The sequence below is a fragment of the Aotus nancymaae genome, unplaced genomic scaffold, assembly GCF_030222135.1.
Source record: "Aotus nancymaae isolate 86718 unplaced genomic scaffold, 86718_ANA_hifiasm-v0.15.2.pri h1tg000008l, whole genome shotgun sequence".
NCBI classification, from domain to species: domain Eukaryota; kingdom Metazoa; phylum Chordata; class Mammalia; order Primates; family Aotidae; genus Aotus; species Aotus nancymaae.
In genome coordinates, this window is record NW_026988419.1 from 6,279,694 (window position 1) to 6,306,485 (window position 26,792).

The following is a 26,792-nucleotide window of genomic DNA, read 5'->3' on the forward strand; positions in this document are numbered from 1 at the left end:
CCAATTATTATTTATAAATTAGTATCTTCATTTTATATCACCTTTGAAATGTGTTACTGTTATAATGGATATCTGACACAGTAAAGAGTATAGACACAATATAAAGCAAAGCAAACATATTTATTTAGCTCACCATGCAGGTTTTGTCCATAGAGCCAGTTAATATTAGAGAGCAATCCCAATTGAATAAGGCACTGCTAATCTCAGCACAATGACCAATTAAGGTATATACCTTCCTACAACACAGAAATAATTAAAACTAGTGAAAGATATCTTACTTCAGTATATGCACATGAATAATGATGCCAAGCCCATCTGTGTAAGCTAATCTAAATTTTGGTTCTTACAAAATAATATATTTGACAAAACAAGTATGATTTACTATTGCTCAAAAAGAAGCTACTAATAATTTCATTTCAACAACAATGTACTTAAATTTTAAGCTATCAGAATAATGCTACTTAAGGCAACATTTCAAAAACAAATGGGTAACAAATAGTAAAGGCAGTAAGAAATATTCTTACACCAGATGAGTGCACTCTTGGTTGTTCAGAAACTACACGTCAGGTAACTGAAAGGCCCTTCTTTCTCTGTCATTTCTACCCCTGATAATTAGCCCCTCTATTAAATCACAGACAAATCCAAGAGCGGAGTTTTCCAACACAAATATGCTAATTTAATTAATATCCTAGCAACTAGGACCAAAAATCATTAGGAAGGAAATTGAAGTTCTTGGACTAAATTAAATTTGAGAAATTAACTAAGAGTTGTATTTATGAATGATATTCATGCCTAACATAGTGACAAGTCATTGCAATTTGATTATATAATCCATGGAATAAATAATAGCTATATAACCAGACTATTGCCAACATTCTCCTCTTATGTTGCTGTTTGTCATTATTTGCTCAGAATTCAAAGAATGCACATATTTTGTGAATCAGAAATATCTTTCAAGAATGAATTAACTTACATTTTCAATATGTCCTACTTTTATGGAATCAAAATGCAGAGTTAATAGGTATTAGCTTAAACTAATAAATAAAAGGAGGTTTCCTGAACCTCCTGACCCAGATTAAAACAATTCTTAGGAACTAAGAATTACCTTCCTGTACCAGCGTCCCACACTATAACTGTATGATCAAAAGACCCAGTGATGATTCTGTCTCCTGAGGTGTTAAATGACAAGGAGATGATTTCCGCAGAATGTCCCTAGAAAAAGAGCAGATATTGTCAGATACACCTGTAGATAAAACAATTTCTGCAAGTTTTCAATATCACAGTCTAAAAGGAAATGCTGGAGAAGGCCAAGCTCTAGGAAAGGAGGTCAGCAGTTGGCTGGGGTGAGGATGGGGAGTGTCTGCACATGGGCACAGGTTTCTTTTTGGGGGTGATGGAAAGGTTTGAAAACTAGGTTTTGGTAATGGCTGCACAACTCTGTGAGGTTACTAAAAATTAGTGACTTACACACAGCTAGTCCATTTAACTTAATAATGTTGATTAAAAACAAAAGAAAGCTGTTGTGTTTGGGGAAACTAGAGGGCTTCCTTTACATTGTCTTGGAAACACTACAGCGCTGCGGACTCCACTGGCTAATAACAGATGGTATGAAAACGTAAACAGTGTATGAAATACAACTGACTACTTTTAAAAAGGAAATTATTAGGATAACTTGGCAGGAAATAGATTGATAAATTCCTGCCTTTGGCCTGACTTTCAGCTGGTTACTGTCTAGTGTTAGTGAATCAAACTGTGACACAATGGGAAGAAAGCCCTCTCTACAGCAGGCTCTGGAACTCTGATAAGGGGATGCTGGTTGGAGTATGTATATCCCTTGATTCCTTAATTATTTTAGTAAATTAACATAATTATATTTTGTTTGTTTGTTTGTTTGTTTTGTTGGTTGGTTGGTTTTGAGATAGAGTCTCGCTCTGTCACCCAGGCTGGAGTGTAGTGATGCAATCGTGGCTCACCACAACCTCTGCCTCCCAGGTTCAAGTGATTCTCCTGCCTCAGCCTCCTGAGTAGCTAGGATTACAGGCACATACCACTATGCCCAGCTAGTTTTTTATTTATAGTAGAGATGGGGTTTCACCATGTTGGTCAGGCTGGTCTCGAACTCCTAAACTTGTGATCCGCCAGCCTTGGCCTCCCAAAGTGCTGGGATTACAGGTGTGAGCCACCACACCCGGCCCATAATTATACTTTTAAATAATACAAAGAGTTAGAAAAGTTGATTTATAACTTGATTTTTCTGATTGATTTCAAAGGACAAAAATGAAATGTGGTTGAATATTAGAATTCTAAGTATGCAAAACAAATGCACTTTCTGGCACAGACAGGTGTGCCAAGCAGGACCCATCCCATCGAGTGCGATTAGGCACGTCTGTAAAAGGAGTCATTTTAGTTGAAAGTGCAGCATTAACAGGGACCTTTCCCTGAACATTTGCCTGAAAGAAGAGACAGTAATGATGTTTTAAAGATAAATAAATATACTGGAGGACCCAGCTGTTAGATAAAAAAAAAAAAAAAAAAAAAAAACAGAATAAAAGTTAAAAATAAATAAATAGGAAAAACTGAGAACAGAAAGAATATACTTATATTAATAATGCTAGACACTCAGATTTAAGAAAGAAAAGACATTACTGCTATTTTTAAGTGGTGATTTTTTTTTCTTTCTCAGTCCATGTTTTGACTTTCTTAGAAAAAACTTTCTGAGGAAAAGAATCATGTTTTTAAAAATGCATTTATAATTTTGAAAGGACAAGGAAACTGAATTTCCCATCCAGCTGTCCCCGCTGATTACAACATAGGGTCACCCTATTTTTGTTGTGGCCACTTGGGCTGGGGTGAGAGGAAGGAGAGAGTGGCAGGTCGCAGGGAGGTGCTGGGTGTGTGGTGGCAACACACAAGAGCACACCCCACCAGCACTCACTCTGTGGGCAGTGCCCTTTGGCCTTTTCTCTTCTAGTCACTTGCCCCTCTGTCATTTCAGACTGTGTGATACAGGAGGGTTCCAACACCAGCGGGCAGAGGAAAGTGTGCTCACCGTCATTGCTTTAAGGACTCTCTTGGCATGGTTCTCCCGTTCTGACTCTTCCAAAAGTGCCAGCCTCCACCTGCTTCCCTTTTAGCCAGAGAGATGGTGATGGGTTCTAAGCTACAGTTTATGTGTTTTACAGACTAAAGTTAGCCCAAATAAAAAGCTCTGTGGACTTCCCCAGCACCTCCACCCAAGTCTTTTGGAATAGCCAGCAAACCAGTTGGAACAGTCTTTCACCACTATGGTTTGAAAACCAGTATCTCAACAACAACCAACTTAGAGCTCATTTCGTAAGAAAAATACAAATAAGAATGAACACAGATAACAGGCTTATTAGCATTACTGACGTACTGTTAAGGTGAAAACTTCCTCGCCATTCTGAATGTCCCACAGTTTGGCTGTTGTGTCCATACTTCCAGTTGCCACCAATGTGCTTTGAGGGTTAAATGATAAACACACCTAAATTACATGAAATGGGACAAATTTCAGGAAGATAGATTTCAAATTTTTAATTATACACAGAAAATCTTCCAGAAGCAATTACCTTACTGGATTCAGTTTAATTCTTTGTACAAAACACCATGTGTGCGTGACCTGCTATGCCCAGGCTGAATCTGGCAGAGGTCTCCTCTTGACAAGAGGCCGCTTGTTCTCCCACAGCACCCAGCCTAGGCTTTAGCTTTTTCTCTCTTTGATCCTTAAAAGTCTCTATTATTTTTAAACTACTACTGCATTGGTAAAGTGGATAGCTTCTATTTGTGGATTCTCTTTCGGTATTATCCACTTAAGAGTAACTTCAAGGCACAATAAGTGAACTGAGTTAAATATCGAGTCATTCTATCTAATGAAGGCCGGAAATGGAGGGAAAGGGGTGATCCCCATTAACAGGCCAACACAACTCTAAGATTCACTGAAATCAGATCAATATTTCCTATTTAAATGTTTGATTAAAACCATTTAAGGCATTACTAATCATTAGGTGCAGCAGCCTGTTTATTTTTAAGAGCTATTATTTGTTCTTGTGGAACACCAATTATTACACTAATTGTATTCAGATATGTCACAGAATTGGCTAGGGACAAGGGCTTCCCAACAGTGAAAGCTGTTTCCGAGTATAAGACAATTCATGCAAATTTGAGCTCTAATGATATACAGAGAACCATCAACTAAATACTTCACATAGTAGTTTTAAAATTATTTTAAAAGCTGTTTTTATAGCTTAATTGACCCTCATTGAGTCAGTACTCTAAAGAAAAGTCATTGAAAAAGAAAAAGGAAGATTGGCTCTTATATTTTTAAATGTATTATATTACATGTCTACTTAGTCAATGCAAGATACAATTCTTTATAGAATCTGCAAGATATTAAGTAGAATAATGTTTAAATTGTATAGGCAACACCATGTAAATATAGGCAGACTAAAAACATGAGGTAGAATTTAAAAATTAATTGTAAAAGCAGACCCACAGCTTTTATAATACAATCCTAAAAAGAAACAGCAACATAAAATGTAATAATAAATTGTTAAATAAATACTCACTATTTCTGCTCTGTGGCCCCTGAAGGTATGGTAACACTGTCCTGTCTCTACACTCCAGAGTTTACAAGTTTTATCAAAGGACCCAGTGGCAATTTTGTCACTAAAATTTAAAAGAAATGTGGATTATTTTTAAAAAGACACATTACGTAATAAACTGAACTAAGAGATATTAATACATGAGTAAAAAATGTACTTCATTTCTAAAACTATAAGCAATCTTAAAATCATTTCAGTGGATAATAAAGGCCTAATTTTTGAGTGGTATCAATGTACACATTTAATTTGAAAGGTTTTATATTAGAGTTATAAATATATTTGTTTGGGATTATAACAATTTTTAAAACTAGTTTAATAAATGTAGCAAAAGGTTTAGTTTAGAAAATTACAAATTAAAATCAGTAATATACAGTATGAACTGTGTAAACATAGAACAATTCTGTTAATAAGTAGATGGAAAAGGATAACATTGAATGTAAAAGAAAAATGAAAAAGATAAATCCCATTAAAAATATGGTTAATAAGGTTTTGAGAATTTAGACAATGTGTGTCCTCTTAAGGAAATAATGCCTATATTATTCCAGTTTTAAGAGGGCTTAGAAAGGAAATATAAAGATCTCAGTCACTTTCAACTAAGAGCCTTCTCATATTGACTGTGGGGGGCAGGGCTATCATAAACCTCCAACAAGTAAGAGTAGATGACCCTGTTCGGCCTTTGATCTTGGAACTAAAACCCTTTCTTTTAACCCTGGCTTACAACTGTCTTTTATACCAACTCTTCAAGACGAGTTGACATAAATCATTTACAGCACAAGCTCATTTTCCAAAAGTGTAACGGATCTCAAGACTCAACACATATATCCTAATGCAGACTAGAAACACATATATCCTAAAGCAGACTAGAAATGTATATTTACCCAGACTAACACTGATGCCTTGATTCTCTCCCTTGTCCCAGGACACTCATATTTCTGTGGTGTTTATGTGGTCTCTCAGACTAAAGCAAAGTGGCACCCTCTCTGTCAATGTTCCAAGGGCAGCCTGTCCTATAAACACCCACCCACCCAAAGCTTCCGAACAGTGTGTCTGACCTGGCTTTCTCCTCTGGCATCCAGCCCCGGGCGTTCTACTTCAGCTGCTGATATCTTCCAATGCATGTTTCAAGATAAGCTCAAATCCCTGTGCTTTTTTTTTTTTGAGACAGAACGTTATTCTGTCTCCCAGGCTTAAATTCAATGGTGCGATCTCAGCTCACTGCAACCTCGACCTCTGGGGCTCGAGCAATTCTCCCACTACAGCCTCCCGAGTAACTGGGACTACAGGCACATATCACCATGCTTGGCTAATTTTTTTATTTTTGTAGAGATGGGATCTTACTATGTACATTCTTTATCAGTTCCTTTAATTCGTTTTTCATCCTTCCTGCCCCTCAAAAATGAGTCTGAGTTGCGATTGTTTCTTGACTAATTTCTATTCTATCACAAACTGTTCTCTACATCCACAAGACACCACATTATAGAAGATATCTCTCATGTCAATGTGTTTGAGAATTACTTTATTGAATCAAAGCTTACTCCTGCCCTAAGGTGTAAAGCAGATAAACACTAAACTGGTTTAAGTTTTTTTTTTTTCTCTCTCTCTCTCTCTCTCTCTCTCATACACACACACACACACACACACACACACACACACACACACACCCTCTTACTCTTTGGTGACTGTGTTGAACTCATGCTGCGGAAACCCCAATGACCCCAAAATGCAATGAGAAACAGTGCATTCATGCATACATAAATCATCAGACAAGGATAACTATTTGGACAAGGGGGTTTTCATCAGGTGCTCTTGGTAGAATTCAGTTAAAGGGCCAAAAAGTATCCCTCTCCTCTCCAACAAGAGAAAACTTCATTCTCAGATGGACACCAAAAAAATCATGTTTGTTAAGTAGACTATTAAAGGATATGACATTGCATTATAGAGAATATCCTTTAAATAGCATTGCAATGAAAATAGGAATTATACCAGAAGAAAAATAGTGTCATTTATAATTTCAATAAAATCTTTCTCTTTTCACAAGCTGGTATAATAAGGTATTATAAAAATTGTCATTCTCTGTAATATAAAAATGCATAGATCAAAGTTAAATTTTCTGAAACTTAATAATGTTTAATTATTTTAATGTACCAATTTAAGTTTGGTGCCATCAAAATTAATGTGTTTTGAAAGGGCACTACATTTTAAAAAGATAGTATATTGGCAAACTAGATATCAAGTTTTTAAACTATGGTATAAAATGTCTATTCTAAATGTACAAAATTTTTATGAAATTCCTCTATTCTTTCTGCCCCTACCCAGGCAATGAGTGTATTATCGTATCATGAGTGTATTGCCATATCTGCATCCTAAATGACCTCGTCTCTTGTTTCTTCTCACATTCAAACCCTGTGACCTCTTCTCTCTGCCAGAGCCATCCTTCTATTTAAAACTTTCATTGTTCCACTTTTTATTCCCAAACCCCTGATGGCAACTCAGTCCTACAGAACAGTTTAAACTCCACAGAATGCTCTGACCTCACACACTTCTGTTTCACAACCTGAAATGCTCACTAGAGAGACTGGCCACTGAGTGTGCCTGGTGAATCCCCTCCTTAAAACACAGAGCTGCTGAAGTCTCTTTGCCCCGTGTGTCCTCTCCACTGCTTCCCACCTTCCATCCTCCTGGCTTCTGCTTTGGGCTCACCCCATCTCTAAAGACTCTAATCAGGAGAAATCACGATGATCTCTTTCTCCTCTCAATTGTTACGTCATTTACTGTTTCGTTCCAGTCATCATAACACTATAGTAAATGAACCATATTTATAGAACTGGCTTCATTTATGGAAAAATTCATGTAACGTGAAATCATGAAAAAATACACACTTGTCTAAGAAAGGTTTACTGCAATAGATATAAATATATGTCCATTTGCCAATCTTTTCACAAGATGCCACTGGCTTTCTTTGACTATTTGTCAGCTAAGTGGAGTTCATCATCTGTCTTACAGAAATTGTATCAAACCTCAACAATATCTGGTTTTCTTTTCCTGAAAATGGAATAAGAACTTAAAGAACTTAAACATATGTGCAGAAGAATCTGAGTGCAGAATTTTTCTAGATTTTGACAGTGTGCTTTCCAGTTGAACATTGATCTCATCCACAACTTCGTTTAGTTGTGAAACAATTTTTCAAAGATTTACCTTATCTATGCTTCCCTAGAAAATAGCAGCTTTCTTTTCATATTTTATTAGTTTATGTAATATTTAGTTAAATTACATGTTATGTTACACAATTACAATTGAAAGCACAACCATCATAAGCACATTTGTCAACAAATACAACAAACTCTTGACCAGCTTAGAACCTAACCAGTGGGAGGAGAATGCCCATTCCAGTGGGTAGCTTCATTGCTACAGATGTTCAGGTTGCCATGGGAACCGGCAGTGTGTCATGCAGAAGAATAGAGGACACCTGGGTAATCTCCTGAATCAATTATCTAGAGGTTGGTTTAAAAATACTTCCATTATACTTGGTACTGTTATTTAGCATGTTGCCACACACATTTCTTCCCTACCTGGCAAGACTGTAAGTTAACTTTTAAATGAAGTAAACCATGCTGTGTGTGTGTCACATACCACCAGAGGCACCAATCCAGAGGTGTGAACATCAGTAGTAAATGCCTGTCAGGAAACTCCCAAGGGTTGAGAGTTAAGTCTTGCCTGAGCATGTACTCCAGCTCTCCTCTTTACTATGATGTGATCCTCGGAAGCGTACCTGAAACTTGTATTCTTTTTTTTTTTCAAAGACACAGTCTTGCTCTGTTGCCCAGGCTGGAGTGCAATGGCGTGATCTCGGCTCACTGCAACCTCTGCCTCCTGGGCTCAAGCGATTCTCCTACCTCGGCCTCCTAAGTAGCTGGGACTACGGGCATCCACCACCATGCCCAGCTAATTTTTGTATTTTCAGTAGAAATGGAGTTTCACCACGTTGGCCAAGCTGGTCTCAAACTCTTGAGATCTTGAGTTTGAGACCAAAACTTGAGACAAACTCAAGTGATCTGCCACCTTGACCACCCAAAGTCCTTGGATGAGCCACCATGCCAAGGCTTGAATCTTGTATTCCGCATGAGGATAGTGATAGCTAACCCAAAGACCCTTTTAAGCAATGAAGGAGGTATTTAAAAGGCTTCCAAAGCACATACCAAGCACTCAATAAATTTTAGTCCTCTTGTATTCTTTCCTTCCTCCCCCAGCAGATAGAGGGATGAACAAATGAATTAATGAAAAAATAAGTGAATGGATGAACACACCCATAAGGATTGTTGAATGCTATGGCGTAAACCACATTCCTGTGGCCCTCCAGGGTGTTCAGCTCCTCTCCAGATGCAGTGTCCCAGAGCTTGCACGTCCGATCATAGCTTCCTGTGATAAAGCTAACGACAGGAATATAAACATGTTGCAGGGAAGAATGGCAGTGTGTTAATAAAGACTTCATGTTTTACCTGCAGGATAATAACTCTATTTATTACGTTTGTTTTGTTTTGTTTTGTTTTGTTTTGTTTTTTGAGAAGGAATCTCTCTCTGTTTCCCAGGTTGAAGTGGAATGACATGATCTTGGCTCACTGCAGCCTTTGCCTCCTGGGTTCAAGCAATTCTTCTGCCTCAGCCTCCTGAGTAGCTGGAATTACAGGCACCCACAACCATGCCTGGCTACTTTTATTTTTTTTTGTATTTTTAGTAAAGATGGGATTTCACCAAGTGACGGAGGCTGGTCTTGAACTGACCTCAGGTGACCAACCCACCTCAGCCTCCCAAAGTGCTGGGGTTACAGGCGTGAGCCACCACACCTGGCCAATTATGCTTTTTACAATGGAAGTCATGTGTGCAGAACAAAAAGTTAAATTGAAAACAATGTCTAAATTGTGATATATTCTGTTGTTTTTTACAGGCATGAGCCACCATGCCCAGCCCTAACTTAACTATTAATAATTACATCCGTGATGACCTTATTTACAAATAAATTCACATTCTAAGGTTCTGGGGGATTAGGACTTCAACAATATGAATTTTGGGGGGATGCAATTCAACCCATAAAAATATCTATAGCATGTATGCATATAGTTGCAAATGTGAGTTTACATCTAGCCAAAGGTAGAGGAAGTCTGTGGGAGAAGACAGTAGAAGGAAAATACCTAGGAGAGAATCAAAGATAAACTGTCTTGTCAACCTTCCTGTTTAGTTGAGTTTTGCTGTTAGACTTTCCTTCACCTTTTATTGTTACCACTTGACATTCAGACTGGCTTTTCAATTTTGTGGATCATTTTCTGTGCTGGGGAAACATATTTTTGTTATACTTTTAAAGCAATATTTTGATTTTAGAGATATTTTAAAAGGAAGTGTCTTTCCTAATTGAATATTGAGGGAATGATTAAGATGCTGCTGTTTTACATTATACTCCACTAACTATTCCTATAGCAGAATAGCTATGTTAAAGGATCCATTAATTTGTTTATTAAACAAAATATAAGCTAGGGCACACCTGTAATCTGAGCCCTTTGGGAGGCCAAGGCTGGTGGATCACAAGGTCAGGAGTTCAAGACCCACCTGGCCAACATTGTGAAACCCTGTCTCTACTAAAAATACAAAAAAACAGCTGGGCATGGTGGCAGGCACCTGTAATCCCAGCTACTCAGGTGGCTGAGGCAGGAGAATTGCTTGAACCTGGGAGGCAGAGGTTGCAGTGAGTGGAGACTGCGCCATTGCACTCCAGCCCGGGCAACAAAAGTGAAACTCTGTCTCAAAAACAAAAAAAGAAGTTAGGATGAGATCATGCCACAGTAGGGTGGGCCCTAATTCAATGCATCCTTATAAGAATGAGTTCTATGGTTACAGACACACACAGGGAAAACCATGTGAAGATGAGAGCAGAGCTCAGGGTGATGCTTCTCCACACCAAAGATTGCCAGCAAACCACTAGAAGCTACAAGAGCTGTGGAACAGCTTCTTTCCCACAGCCTCAGAAGGAACTGACCCTGATGACACCTTGACCTCTGACTTCTAACCTCCACAACTGTGACACAATAAATGTTGGTTGTGTAAGCCACCCAGTTTGCACTGCTTTATTATGGAAGCCTTAGCAAACTACTACAGACATGTTATTTTATGTCTGTAGGTCAAGACGCGGCTTCTACCTCATCTCTCCTACCTAGCACGTCAGCTCCCAAGCTGATCGCAGCCATGCTCTCAACAGAGACTTGAAGCTGCTATTCACCATACCCCAAATCACTGACCTACATGGATGCCTGCTCTCAATAGGCTGATCACAATCAATCAAGTTAGAGATGTGACCATTCTGCCTGACTCATTCCTGAGCTGAGTTATTCAGCAGCTATATTTGCTGAGAACCCAATATACCTCCCATTCACTGTGCACAAATATGGCTTAAAAAAATTCAGATTAGAATAGTGAAAGATAGGGCTTATATTTCTCCTCAATATTCAAGAGGGTACTGAAATCAGAAAAATGAATACTATGTACTTAGCTAACTGGAATCTTCGAAAAATAAACACAGAAACTTGTTTAGCCTTTCACTGCTAAAAATTAGACATAAAAAGAGAATCTTACCATGAGCCCGATTTGTTAAGTGCAACATTAGTCAGTGGCAATATATGTGCTTTGAGAACCTTCAGTGAAAGAAAACACCATTTTTTAGACTCAAACCAAATTAAGTTTAATTTGTTAGTTATAACTTCAAACCAATGAAGACATTCAATTTCGTCTTAATTATACATCAGAAATGGCAATATCTGATTTACCTTTAAGACAAACAGTGCTATATGGTATCTTACTGATACCACTAAATGTTGATAGCAATAATTTGTCACATTTTCTTTACATATGGCATATGGTTTGTAGATACGTATTAACTGTGTATATAGGAAATCCACTAAATATGTTTCAGCAGAGATTTGACAATGTATTATTACTTTATGAATCCTGAAGCTCCTTTAAAGTCAGAATATGTCTTATTTATCTTTCAATTCCTACAACATCTAACATACAGTGAATGTTTAATGCATATTTATTGAATGCATATACATAAATTGGACAGTCTATTAAGAGTGATTGGCTATGCTAGGACAGTCCGGGTTATGTCTGGTGCCAAAATGTAACTATTAATAGCACTACTTTCACTATCAAAAATATTCCCTTTGGAGAATAAATTGTGAGACACACCAGTTACAGAGCTCATATTTGAAATTAAACAGTGCCACCTGCTGGACAAAGAAATGCTACAAGACTACAACCTCATCCTCTTCTCGAAAGGAATGCCTGGATATTTCCTTATCGGGTGAGTATAAAACTAATAATTATCTTTTATTATCATAATTATATTTAAATAATAAAAGATAAAAGCAGTGTAATACGAAGTAATTCTAGGATAATTATAACGGAAAATTAAAAGCTTTTCTTGAAGTGCTAAATGACTATATTTGCTATATTTTAATTTAATCATCAAAAAAGCTATTTAAAAAGCATATTTACATCACATTGAAATTATATAATCCATAAAAATAAATAATGTACTGAAATATTATTTAGTTCATATTAAAGCAGAAAATATGAAATGTTTAGGGAATGAAAAATATTTTTAAAGAGAAATTAATAAAACATCAATCATTTCACTGAAATTCTTTGATTTTTTTAATGCATTACCTTAAAAAGATAGAATGTGTGGTTGCTGTGCTGGCCAAGTTTCTCTTGTAACCTCTGTATCAAAAGTTTCACTTGCTCTGTTCGTGAAGCTGTGATTAGAGGTTCTGCCTGCTGGATTTCTTCCACTAAAGCACTGACATCCGTACTGAAATTCACCCAAAAAAAAAGTTTCTTTTATTTTATGTCAGAATTTACATATACCATTATTACATGAAGAATTAATTGCATTGCTTCATGAAGCACATTTGTAAAATGTCAAAAACGCCATTATCTTTCCCAAGAGATATCTGGGGGCGGGGTGGGGGGGGTGTAGGGGTGGGAATCACATAAATCAGTAAATAGCATGATGTCAGGAAAGCAAGAAGTTTGGAATTTCTAAAACACATTTTTCCATAGCTAAGGCTTGTTTTGTGGAGGGTGTGGCAAAAGTCTAATATTCTCACCTACTGCTGCCGTTTGAATATTTGCATTCCCTCTAAAATTCATGCTGAAACGTGTTCACCAATGTAACAGCGTTAACAGGTGGGGCCTGAATGCGTAATTAAGTCACAATGATGGAGCCCTCCTGAATGGGATCAGATGCCCTGATAAGACGGCCTGACAAAGAGTGTTCAGCCCTTTTGCCCTTCTGCCCTCTGCCATGTGAAGACACAGCATCAAGGCGCCATCTTGGAAGCAGAGTGAAGCCCTCACCAGACACCAAACCTGTGGGGGCCTTGATCTTGGATTTCCCAGTCAGAACTGTGAGAAAAAAATAACCTTCTCTCAGGTATTTTTTGTTATAGCAGCACAAAACGAATGAAGACACCTAGGAAGGCCTAGTCTGTACTAGTTCTGAACATGAGCTATTTTTCTTTTTTTCCTGTTTCTTTTGAATGAACATGTATTGAATGTTCCCAGCATCATACTTTCCACTTTACATATGTTCTCTTATTTAATCCTGTAACAATCTGCTAATGTAATGCTTTTATCATAATTATTTTAGAAATGAAGAAACTGAGGTTCAGAAAAATTAGATGTAAAATATGTTTAGGAAAAGAGAAAATGCTTAACCATAAATTTTTAAAATAATAAGGCTAATATTCATATTCATTATGGACTAAAATATTATTTCCCTGAAAGATAACTGGTCTGAAAAAATATACAGATAGATTCGAATTTTCTCTAGTATTCAAATAATTCGTAGAAATTCTGAAAAAATGTTGCTGGAACAGAATAAAATTCATTCTAAAAAAGGTATCAATGTATATACACCATGAAGCATCCAAAATAGAGCCATTTCACCAATCATGTCACACACGTGTCTAGAAGATGCACTATGCAGGTTCTCCCACCTTTAAGAAAGGACTCAGGCCCAGCTTCAGGGTTGGAGCTTTGTTGCCTGACAGCTTTTAGTGCAGCTGCTTCAGGTTGCACCTTGGCATTCCAGGCTCCAGCTCTTCTCTGGTGGCTCCCCACCCACAGCTGAGCAGGGGCAGAGCAAGAGCCTGGCTGTGAGGCACTCCTCTAACAGGCAAGTTTTACTCCTGAGCTCCTCCCGATTGGCAGAGATTCTGTTGTCCCACCCCCTTCATCATGGTCAGATGGCTCCTCCTGCCAGATCCTGCTTCATGCCCTGGACTGTCACAAGTGTCACTGCCCAATAAACCTTTATTAACCCACTCTGTCTCAGTATCCACTTCCCATGAATGTGACCTCTGATAAGTATCCCCTCTTCACCTCATAAACAAACATTAAGCTCCAGTTTTGTGCAAGGCATCAAGCTAGGAACCTGCTCATTCAAGTGACATATATTGAGTTGCCACTACTCCTTTAGCACTGCGAGTGTAAAAGACATGGTCCCGACCTTCAAGAAATGTAATCTATTAGAGTAGAAGTGAATACTTCAAACAAAAATGAACCAGGGGCCATCTATAATAGTGACTTGGATAAACACTGAGATATTCCATTGTCAAAAAGATATTTAATTTCATAAGAATTAAAAGCGCAAAAATGCCCCTTTGAAAAGTTTTTAACAACTTGTATAAAAACGGATTTCCTCGAAAAATCCAAATTAACCAGATAATCTAAACACTCCAGCCCTGTAGGATTCTCACGCAATAATTCCAGTTTGTCATCTATTGTGCCAGTGTTTTCACAGGCACAGTACTTCCAGATTCTTGCACTAAACTAGAAATAAGACTCATCCCTTTTTGAGACATTTATTTGCTTTCTCATATCACTGAAAGGTCATGTTTATGAGTGGCTCCGTCTTATATCTCCTCAGGAAAGCATAGCACAATTGAGTGACTATAGCTAATATGAAGAACAAAGTTTCGAGTGCCTGGATTCACGGCTCACAACTCCTTTTTGAAATGATCTAAGAATTCAAACTTTTTAAATAAGAAAATCTGTGGTTTTGTGGAATGTCTAGCTGGGGGCTGTTCTCTCACGTAGAAGTTTATCTGTACCACTTGTGTGATGTTCTATGTTGTACAAGTTGTTTCTCAAACTAGACAAAAAGCCTATCAAGTGTAGGGATTATGATTAATATCTTCATAGCCTCTTTTAGAATCTAACCCACATTAGATTCTTACGTATGTGTTGAAGGTACATATATGTAATTGTTGACTAAATGAACGAATGTCTAACGAAGAAACTTCCTGCATTCTAGCATAGTCACACAAATCAATAACAGGTTCCATTTATAAAAATTACAGGTTGGGTTTGATGTTAGGCCTCATCTTTCCTGAAAATAAACAAAGATTGTTGTACATGAAATTCAGTGACACTATCTGTGCCACTGTTTATTCTTTCTTTGATTTAAAAAAATATATCAATTGACTACCTTCTATGTGCCAAGCACCTGAAATAAGACTTGGACCCCACAAAGACCATTGTCCTCTGAGTCATGCCCCATTCCCACCCTAGACAGGTGTTCCCAGAAACACCAAACCTCTCAAGTGGTAGCAACTCCGGGATTAAGAGAGCACCTTTCTCATCAGCTATGGTGCCAAGTGGGGTCATTATAAAACTAGAGAGCAGCTCACGTAAGAAAGCTCCTTTTGTTGACAGTCTCAGGCCACAAGCCTAAAACACAACATTTTTGTTTTGTTTCTTTTTTAATTTTCACCCATCGAGATTATCTTCACCTTATCTGAATTTAGGCTCTCACAGGATAATCACTAGTCTGACTCTCTCTTGAAGTTGATTTTTTGCTTGTTTGTTTATAAAGACAGGGTCTTGCTATGTTGTGTTGCCCAGGCTGGTCTCAAGCTCCTAGACTGAAGCGATCCTCCTGCCTTGGCCTCCCAAGATGCTGGGATTACAGGTATGAGCCACCACACTTGGCCCTGAAGTGGAGTTTTGCATGAGAATTTTTTTTTTTTTGAGAGGGAGTCTCTGTCACCCAGGCTGGAGTGCAGTGGTGTGATCTTGGCTTGCTGCAACCTCTGCCTCCTGGGTTCAAGCGATTCTCCTCCCTTAGCCTCCCAAGTAACTAGGACAACAGGCATATGCCACCACACCTGGCCAATTTTTGTATGTTTAGTAGAGACAGAGTTTCACCATGTTGGCCATGCTGGTCTTGAACTCCTGACCTCAAGTGATCCACCCGCCTTGGCCTCCCAAAGTGCTGGGATTACAGGTGTGAGCCACCATGCGGGCTATTAGGATTAGATTGCAAACTCTGGGCATTATTACATTACAAGAGATTTCCTCTGCGTTCATACCAAGCTTCAGTAATAGAGATTAGGTCTCCCTCTTCTGCCCCCATGACAATTAGTGAGGAGGAACATATTCAGTCAGAACTATGAAGTATTTAATAATAACAGGTTTAGTAATCTTAAAACTCAGTTACAAGTACTTCTCAAAAATTTTAAGGTCAGCAAAAATAAGAGAAGTCTGAGAAACAGTCGCAGCCCAGGGATGCTTAAGGATACATGATGGCTAAATGTCATCTGGGATTCTGGATGGAATCCTGGAACAGAAGAAGGGAATTAGGGAAAAACTAAGAAAAACTGAATAAAGTGGGCCTTAGCTAATAAGTATGTATCATACTGGTTCATTAATCCTATAAATGTACCTCACTAATCTGAGATGCTAAGATCAGGGGAAATTGGGTGTGGAAACTCTATCTTCACAATCTTTATAAAATTATAAACTCAAAGGTTTATTTTTTAAAGAATTTCTCAGAAAAAAAAAAAGTGATGACCCTTTTTCCACCTCCTCTTCATTCAGGAAGATCCTCAGGTACAACTCACTGAAACAAACAGAAACTAATACACCACAGAAGAACAACTTTTAAAAAATAATGTATTAGCTGCAGTTTATTATACAGCTTAATGTATTACCTGCAGCTCATCCATACATCACTCTGTGTCATTTCCAGTGAAAATTTACTCGTTGCATTACATAGTTAACTTACCTGGGACCAAGATCAAGCAAATCTATGGACTTTGTCTTTAATTCTCCACTTTTTTCATATTCCAACATAATACCTACAGAAATAAACAAACATGCTATAAAACACATATGATGACCACCTATGCCAAAAGTTAACCTATCTTGCCACAATTTTTTCCATTTTTACTTTTTAAAATTTTAATTTTTCAATAAAAAAATAAGCAGTTATACCTAGTTCCAAAACAAATCACATAGACACACTTTTCCCTGGTCCTTCCCTCTAAATATAACTAAATGCCCTTGAAATTGTTCAACAGACAATGATAAAATAGTCGAAAGTTAGATGGAAGAAGGTAGACTGGCTACAGACCTCAGGGCTTGAGGAATGACTACATGGTGAGATTCCTGGATTTTCTTTTTACCACTGCACTCCACATCCCAAAACTAGGACAAGAGGGTCCTAATCCCTGCCCCACAAATGGGGTTCCTGCAAGCACTTTGATCCCCCAGTAGAAGTTCAGCTCGAGGCTGTTTCAGTTCCCACTGCACATGCTAGGCCCCAGCAGGCAGTCAGATCTGGCTGCAGCCCCATCAACAAAGTCCTGGGACCTCCCAGATCCCACTCACAGCCAGGCCATTGGTGGATGGTCCTGTCCACTTGCAAAAGAGACAACGATGAAGTCCAGGGATGTCTCAGACCTCACTCCACAACCAGGCACTGAGGCAGCCTCAGCAAAGCCCTGTGTCTCCCTGTCTTCCAGCCAGCAGCATAATCAGGCCCAGAAGTGACCAGGAAGGTCACTCAGTGACAGCAGGCCTACTAGGGAAGTACCTTCTGCCCCCTGCAGGTGGCGCCAGCAGCTACTGAGCAGGTGTCTTAGCAATACCGGAAAAAACAAAGGACAGTAGCATTGCAAGGACTTAGGAAACTACATTACCACCATTAAAACTAACGTCCACAAAAGTACCCCAAGAATACATATGCTAAATCTAAGCAGATTTCGACAAATTAGAAGGTTCAGATAGAATCAAGAATATTCGTAATAATCAAAATGTCTAGGATATGATTTTTTTTTAAAATCACCTATTATGTCAAGGTCAATCAACAAACAGCAATACCAAGATGAATCAGAGGTTGGAATCATCTGACAAGGACTTTAAAGAAGATATTTTAAAAATCTTTCAGTAATCATTTACAAATTTGTTTGAAACAAATGAAAAATGAAAAATCCCAGAAAATATTTATTAAACCAAATGAGAATTATAAAACTGAAAAATATAATAACAAAAATAAAAAACTTGCTAAGTAAGTTCAAAAGTAGAGATGACAGACAATAGAATCTGTGAACTTGAAGATGGAACCATAGAATATACTGCATCCAAACAGCCCAGCACTAATAAACTGGACAGAACTTCCTAACCACTTGATTCTACTACCCCTGTCAGTGGATATAAACCAGTTCATCTAAAAAATTTGGCTTCAGGACCACCTTACACTCTTTTTTTTTTTTTTTTTTTTTTTTTTGAGACAGAATCTCACTCCGTCACCAGGCACCAGGCTGGAGTGCAGTGGCGCGACCTCGGCTCACTGCAACCTCCACCTCCCAGGTTCAAGCAATTCTCCTGCCTCAGCCTCCCGAGTAGCTGGGACCATAGGTGTGCACCACCACACCCAGCTAATTTTTGTATTTTTTAGTAGAGACGGGGTTTCACCATGTTGGCCAGGATGGTCTCGATCTCTTGACCTCATGAACCGCCCACCTCGGCCTCCCAAAGTGCTGGGATTACAGGCATGAGCCACTGTGCCTGGCCTTACACTCTTAAAAATTATTTAGAACACCAAAGAGTTTTTGGGTTTTTTTTTTTCATATTAAAAACTAAAATTGAGAAAGTTTAAAAATATTTATTAAGTTGTTTTAAAATAACAAAAACTCACAGCATGTTGTTTTTATAAAACTTTTGTAAAAATAACTATATTTTCATGCCTCCCAAAAGAGCAAGAAGAGTAGCACTGTTTCATACTTTTGCAAATCTCTAATGTCTGGCTTGATTTAAGACAGTGAATTCTCATCTGTTTCTGCATTCAAGCTGTTGCTAAAGGTTTTAAACAAATGTAGTCAGACACTGATATGTAGTCTGAAAGTGAAGGAATATTATAATTGCCTTTTTATATCATTATGAACACTCTTTTTGATATTATATTAAGACTCAACAAATGGTAACTTCTTAAAATTAGTTGTAGTATAGAATCTGAAACCATATGAGTGAAATTTTCCACATACTTGCATTAAACCCCATTCGTCTATTTCACACTTTCGATGGATCTTTTATCTATGCGTGATCCATGCACAATCATGCACTGGACATTTGAAAAATAAGTTATGCATATATTTTAACTGCTGACATATTTCATCACACAATATCAGAAAGTAACATTTGCCACCTTCACTACCAATTTTTATCATAAGGAAACTCTCACTGTTGGTAAGCTGTCAAGATTATGGTGGTAAACAAAAGCGTTCTGAGCTTACACTTTTTGATTGAAAGCACAAATATATCACTAGCAAGAATGCTGACATTTTTGCTTGAAAGTTGTGGGCTCACTTTGTTCATTTTCAAGAAAATGTCTGCCACGTGTCCAAGTCTGAAAACCATGTTGTTTCTTGGTCAGTCTTTCAAGTAAAAATGCTTTTCCAGAAAAAAAAGTTGGCTCATCTCGTAACTCAAGCAACCGACATTTTCCTTAAGACAACTGCGTTAGTTTGTTTTCATACTGCTATAAAGAACTGCCTGCGACTGGGTAATTTATAAAAGAAAGAAGTTTAATTAATTACAGTTCCTCACAGCTGAGGAGGCCTCAGGAAACTTACAGTCATGGTGGAAGGAAAAGAGGAAGTAAGCCACCTTCTTCATAAGGCGGCAGGAAGAGAATGAATGCAGGAGGAACTACCAAACACTTATAAAACGATCAGATCTTGTGAGAACTCACTCACTATCGTGAGAACCATCCCCTGATCCAATCACCTCCACCTGGTCTCTCTCTCAACATGTGGGGATTATGGGAATTATAATTCAAGATGAGATTTGGGTGAGGATACAAAGCCTAACCATATCAACAACTATCAAGCTTCGCTATACAGCAGAAGTGATTTCTTAGTGCTTCCTATTTCATTACCTAGAATACTCAAAACACACACACTCCTATGTTAACATTTAGCTACATTAATAATTTTTGCTGCTTCATCGAGGAAATTCTCAAGCAAAACTAGGTTGTTCTGCTGGAATTTTTTGTTTTTTACTATTGTGAGTGTGTGTCAGTGAAGAATACAGTGACCACCATTAGAGTTTGGTGTCACTTCCTTGCTTTGTAGTAAGGCACCAGCAGTTTCACCTTCCATTGCTTCTGGACCATTAGTGACAAAGTCAGTACAGTGTAAAAAAGGAAGTAACATCTTATTGTTATTATGAAAAATAAGTTTGACCTTGAGACCCTGGTGAAAGTGTTCAAGAGTTCTCGGGAGTCCCCTATAATTTGAGAATTACTGCTATAGTCCATAGTTTGACATAACAGATATGATTCTAGCAGTATTTCAGATCAAGGGAAAATAGGAAATGTTACCAAAACACAATGTTTACTTTTCAAAAGCACTGAACCATTGAGAAAGAATGTGGCAGAGGCCAGGTGCGGTGGCTCACTAGTATAATCCCAGCACTTTGGGAGGCCGAGGCAGGCGGATCACTTGAGGTCAGGAGTTTGAGACCAGCCTGGCCAACATGCCGAAACCCCTTCTCTACTAAAAATACAAAAATTAACTGGGTGTGGTGGCGGGCACCTGTAATCCCAGATACTTGAGAAGCTGAGGAAGAAGAATTGCTTGAACCTGGGAGGCGGAGGTTTCATTGAACGGAGATCACATCACTGACTCCAGCCTAGGCGACAGAGTAAAACTCTGTCTCAAAAAAAAAAAGAATGTGGCAGAGTTGAAAAGTGTATATTTGGCATGAAATAGATCTTCAACCCCTTACTTATGTCATAGTTCTAGTAAAGTAATTTCTTTATCTCAATTTTCTCATCTATGAACAATACCTACAGTTTGCTGGTTGAGATTAAATAAGATGTATACAAAGCTCTTGGCATAAATTCTCAATGAACAGTGCTTATTAACTAACTATTAATCAAATGCTACCTTGTGCCGTTTCCTACATGGTCACCTTGTATTACTTAAATTGCATTTATGCCTTCTCTTTCCAGTGAGCTTGTAACATCTTTGAAGAAGGAAGCATATCCATGTCATTATGCTTCCCAAATTCCCAAAAAGACCCTTCTCAGGGCAAGTCATGATTTAAGCACAGCAGGCCTGTGGTTTGTTTTGTTCAGGGTCAAGTATGAGCAACACACTCAGATCCCTCCCTAGATTCCACTTCTCCATCAACAGTACCTGCCCTTATCCAGTGTCTTCATGATCTTTCAAAATGCTCAAGTAGTGCTTGTTGAATACATGAACTAACTGGTAGATGACTGGAAGACTGTCCTCAAATTACTTAATGCATTTGACATTCTCTGTCCTTATAGTACGTGGCCTTTCAGAAATCATCAATACTATAAACAATATGTCCTCCTTCCTCAAATATACCTTCTTTAGGCTTTATAAAATCTCTTCTTTCTCTTTTCCCAATTACTTTGTTATTTTTTATTCTCCTTTGTCCTCTTTTGCCTGACCTTTAAAGCATCTTTAAACTTCAGGTCTAGAGATTCTTCTCTTCTCACCTTATATTCTTTCCCTGTATAAATTCATTGGTTCCAGGACTTTAATTACCATCAACATGCTAACCATTAATTGCAACCCTCTAGTCTAGATCTCCTCTGAGTTCCAGATACATAGATGTCTCCCCACACCTCAAAGAGTTCAGGGTCTTCTCCTTCAACATTGCTTCTCCTCTAGAGTTTCTTCCTCATCACTACCCACTCAGCTGCATATGATCTCTCAGAAGGAATTTTTCTCAACCCTGTCTTGCTGTGTGGATATGGTGAAACCTAACAGGTAATCCAAGCAGATGTTTTGTAACGAAGTGCAAGATTTTAGAACAGAAAAATCATTCAAAATGCTTTTAATGACTGGACGAACTGCCCGGAACACTATCACATAGCAAGCAAATACTAGTTAGAGAAGAGTTTGGCATAATTTTGTGTTGTTTTTTTCCCCACAAGAAGTAGTTCTTTTGTACTAAAGACCTGAAATCAAACTATAGTCTCAAAAGCAAACTTTAAAAGAAAAAAAGAAAGATTTCGTGAAGAGCCAACCAGCACTTATTTCTTTAGAGTAAAAAAAGACTGTTCCTGTCACATTAAACTTTTCAGCAAAATATGGACGTTATAGCACTGTTAAAATATCTTTAAACCTAACTGTATGCCACATGTTACAAAAAAGATTTGAGGTGCTTATAAAAGATAAATAGAATACAAAAAGCTAAGACTAGAAGAAGATAAGAAAGAGATACTGTAACCATTAAAGATGCAGTTAATGGCAAGATCACATTTACAATCTCAAAGAAAATTACTGAATATCTAAATATAGAATTAATAAGAAATGCGCAAGTCCTAGATGTACTATTGAACATTAAAAAAAAATGTGATAGGCATTTGGGATCCAAGATGGCTGATCACTAGCAGCTCGGGATTGTAGCTCCCAGAGAAAGTGCACAGAACGAGAGGACGCCACACTTTCAGACGAATTTTTGTTACCCACAGACTGGAAGATTCCCAGCGGAGCAGCCTCACGGGTCGCCAGGGCGACTCTTGTGGCCGGCGTCGTGGTTTTGCCTGTGCCCCTGCGTGGCAGTTCTTGGTGCAGAGTAAACGGGACTGATCGATGTTTGGAGCTCCGGGAAGGCAGAGTCACCCATTTACCTGATTGAAGAAGGGACTCAAGAGAGAAGCCAGACCGGAGATTCCCGGGCAGAAAAGCACCACTAATCTTGATGCTGCTGTTTTGGCCATCACAGTGGCTTGCTCAGATTTCAGCACTGGGAATCAACAAGTTGGACGTCCATTCAGAGACCTAATTTGAAAGTAGGCAATTACAAAGACGACAGGTGGATGAACTCACAATGAAGGGAAGAAACCAGTGTAAAAAGGCTGAGAATACCCAAGATCAGAATGCCTCTCCTTCTACAGGTGATCACAGTTCCTCATCAACAAGAGAACAAGACCTGATTGAGAACGAGTGTGTTCCATTAACAGACTTAGGCTTCAGAAAGTGGATAATAAGGAAGTTTAGTGACTTAAAAGAACATGTTCTAGCCCAATGTAAAGAAACTAAGAACCTTGAAAAAAGGTTTGAAGAAATCCTAACGAGAATAGACAATTTAGAGAGGAATATAAGTGAATTAATGAAGAATACAATACGAGAACTCTGCAAAGTATGCACAGGTTTTAACAGTCAAATTGATCAAGCAGAAGAAAGGATATCAGAGGTCGAAGACCAACTTAATGAAATGAAACGACAAGACAAGATTAGAGAAGAAAGAGTAAAAAGGGATGAGCAAAGTCTCCAAGAAATATGGGACTATGTGAAAAGACCTAATTTACGATTGATAGGTATACCTGAATGTCATGAAGAGAATGAATCCAAGTTGGAAAATATTCTTCAGGATATTACTCAGGAAAACTTTCCTAATCTAGTAAGGCAGGACAATACTCAACTCCAGCTAATCCAGAGAACACCACAAAGATATTTCTCAAGTAGAGCAACTCCAAGACACATTATTGCTATATTCACTAGGGTTGAAATAAAGGAGAAAATTCTAAAGGCAGCTAGAGAGAAAGGTCACATTACCCATAAAGGGAAGCCTATCAAACTCACAGCAGACCTCTCACCAGAAACCCTACAAACTAGAAGAGAGTGGGGGTCAATATTCAATATCCTCAAAGAAAAGAATTTTCAACCCAGAATCTCATATCCCGCTAAACTAAGCTTTATAAGTGAAGGAGAAAGAAAATTTTTCACGAACAAGCAAGCACTCAGAGATTTCATCACCACCAGGCCTGCTTTACAAGAGCTTCTGAAAGAAGCACTACAAACAGAAAGGAACAACCAGTATCAGTCATCCCAAAAACTTACCAAAACGTAAAGAGTATCTCTATAATGAAGAATCTACATCAACTAATGGGCAAAATAGCCAGATAGCATTAAATGACAATATTGAACTCACAAATATTAATATTAATTCCAAATTTAAATGGATTAAATGCCCCAATCAAAGACACAGACAGGTAAATTGAATAAAAAGTCAAAACCCATCAGTACGCTGTATCCAGATCTATTTCACAAGCAACGACATACAAAGACTCAAAACAAAGGGATGGAGGAAGATTCACCAATTAAATGGAGAGCAAAAAAAAAAGAAAAAAAAAAACAGGAGTTGTAACTTTCGTCTCTCACAAAATAGACTTTAATAATAACAAAGACTAAAAGAAACAAGGACATTACATAATGGTAAAAGGATCAATGCAACAACAGGAGTTAATGATTATAAATATATAAGCACCCGATACAGGAGCACCCAGATACATAAGACAAGTTCTTAATGACTTATAAAGAGACCTGGACTCCTGCACAATAATAGCGGGAGATTTTGACAACACATTGTTAATATTCAACGGATCAACAACATAGAAAATTAATAGGGACATCTATGATTTGGACTTAGACCTGGAATAAGTAAACTTAGTGAATATTTATAGAATTCTCTACCCCCAGGTCCACAGAACATACATTTTTCTCAATATCACATTACACCTATTTTGAAAGTGACCACATAATTGGAAAATTGGAAGTAAATCACTCTTCAGCATTTGCATAACATTTCACAGACTTAAATGAAATATTGGTTGGCTGTTTGTTTGTTATTTTCTTCCCTTATTCCTTCCTGTCTCCGTTGTTAAGCACAATTATCGGCATAAAAGAGGTTTTTAATGCCTATTTTTAGATTGCATTCCAGCCCGGGCAATAGAGAAAGAATCCTGTTCTCTCTCTCCCTTTTTCTTTTTCTTTCTTTCTCTCAAAAAAAAAAAAAGAATTGCATTTAGTTGCTAGTAATAAAAAAAAACAGAAATATCATCGCTTTTAAAACACATTAAGAGTTTTCTCTAACAAAGGAAAAGTCTACAGGTACACAGACATAGCTAGTGTGGCAGCTCTGTAATTATCAGGGACCTGGGCTTCTTTCATCTTTCGACCTCACCTTCCACATGACACTGTAAGGTTACCAAAAAAAAAAAAAAAATGTGATAAACGAGGAGACATATTTATGGATGAGAAAACTTAATGCTGTAAAGATGTCAAATTTATGAAGTTAATGTAATTACAATGATGTTACTTTTTAAAATGTGAAAATTTACTGTACCAGATACTACAATGAACTATAAAACAATAAAATGTGGTTCTGATACAAAATTAGATCAGTATAATAAAAGCATCTATGCATCAAAATTTAAAAATAAAGTGAAGATAATATTTCAATTAATAAAGAATGTATCATTCAATAAATGATGTAATTATATTTCAAATTAATAGAGAAAGAAGGTTTTGTTCAATAAATGATGTAATAATCACTTGGAATTTTTGAAAAGTTAATAAAATATATTTCTGCCACATACAATGTGCAAAAATATTCCAGGTTGATAACAGATTTTAATATTAAAAATAAAATATAAAATAGTCTAAATAATATATTGTATTTATATCTTAGTGTCTGTAATCACCTTTGTAAGTACGTGAAGTACAATAGCTATAAAAGAAAAATTTGACAAATTTGTCTAAAATAAATTGTAAGCTTCTGTACGATAAAAGATACCACAAAGTTAAAGGCAAATAGTAATCAGCAAAGAATTTTCAACCATAAACACAAAGCTTTAAGAACTTAATATAAAGAACTCCAAACATGATTTTTAAAAAGAAAATTGGACAAAAGTCAGGAACAGTCAATTTACAAAGACAGTCAATGATCAAAAAACAAACCAAAACAAAAAATCCCTAATTTCATTATCAAGAAAAAATACAAAACAAAGTAGATATAAGTTTCACCCATCAAATTAGCAAAGATTAAAAAGACTGATAATATTCAACATCAGCAGCTTGAAGAAACAGGCATTCTCACACATTAGGTGGCTCCTTTCAAGGGATGATCACATCTTCAGGAGGATGAGGCTGATCTTAGCTATTTATTGAAGTATTTTCATTATTTAGCTATGCATAAATATTTTATAATTTAAAAAAGTAAGAGAAGCCAGGCATGGTGGCTCATGCCTGTAATTCCAGCACTTTGGGAGGCTGAGACAGGCAGATCACTTGAGGCCAGGAATTCGAGACCAGCCTGGCCAACATGGTGAAACTCTGTCTCTACTAAGCATACAAAATATTAGCCAGGTGTGGTGGCATGCCTGTAATCCCAGCTACTTGGGAAGCTGAGGCAGGAGAATCACTTGAACCTAGGAGGCAGACGTAGCAGTGAGCTGAGATTGTGCCAGTGCACTCCAGCCTGGGCAAAAAAAAAATAATTAAAATTAAAATTAGAAAATAAGAGAAAAATAAGAAAACAGAAAAAACGATAGGGATCAACATCTTTTCTTTTTCATTTTGTTAGAGGCAGAGTCTTGTTCTGTCACCCAGGCTGCAGTGCAGTGATACAATCATAGCTCACTGCAGCCTCAAACTCTGGGGACTCATGCCATCCTCCTGCCTCATTTTCTTGAATAGCTACGACTACAGGCCCACACCACTGTGCCCAGCTAACTTTTTAATTTTTTTAGAAACAAAATCTCACTATGTTTCTCTGGCTGGTCTCAAATTCCTGGGCTCAAGCCATCCTCCTGCCTCAGCTTCTCAAAGTGCTAGGATTAAAGGCATGTACCACCATGCCCAGTTGATCAACATTATCAGAATATAAACTCTTAAAGATCAAGATCCCTATGAAGCTATTTGAAAATTCAAGAAAGATACATATATTCAAATATACAAAGTCTGTGTCAATGCAAGGTGTTATTATCATCAAGAGAATGTTTCTTTCAGTACTATGATT

General features: G+C 37.6%; 1 protein-coding gene across 4 annotated transcripts in view; it reads right to left on the minus strand.

Annotated features, from left to right (window-relative positions):
* The window catches only part of DAW1 (dynein assembly factor with WD repeats 1), a 54,393-nt gene that overhangs the window by 21,186 nt on the left and 6,415 nt on the right, over window positions 1-26,792 (minus strand). For 3 of the 4 annotated variants that reach the window (XM_012445837.3, XM_012445838.2, XM_012445840.2), the window contains exons 2-9: window positions 16,735-16,807; window positions 12,330-12,474; window positions 11,238-11,296; window positions 8,924-9,046; window positions 4,584-4,683; window positions 3,395-3,502; window positions 1,106-1,212; window positions 134-236 (exon numbers count right to left, since the gene is read on the minus strand). In XM_012445837.3, the coding sequence (XP_012301260.2) occupies window positions 134-236; window positions 1,106-1,212; window positions 3,395-3,502; window positions 4,584-4,683; window positions 8,924-9,046; window positions 11,238-11,296; window positions 12,330-12,474; window positions 16,735-16,807 (818 nt within the window). Of the gene's footprint in view, window positions 1-133; window positions 237-1,105; window positions 1,213-3,394; window positions 3,503-4,583; window positions 4,684-8,923; window positions 9,047-11,237; window positions 11,297-12,329; window positions 12,475-16,734; window positions 16,808-17,339; window positions 17,376-26,792 lie in introns of those variants that run through there. The other variant, XM_012445839.2, reaches the window with a different exon arrangement.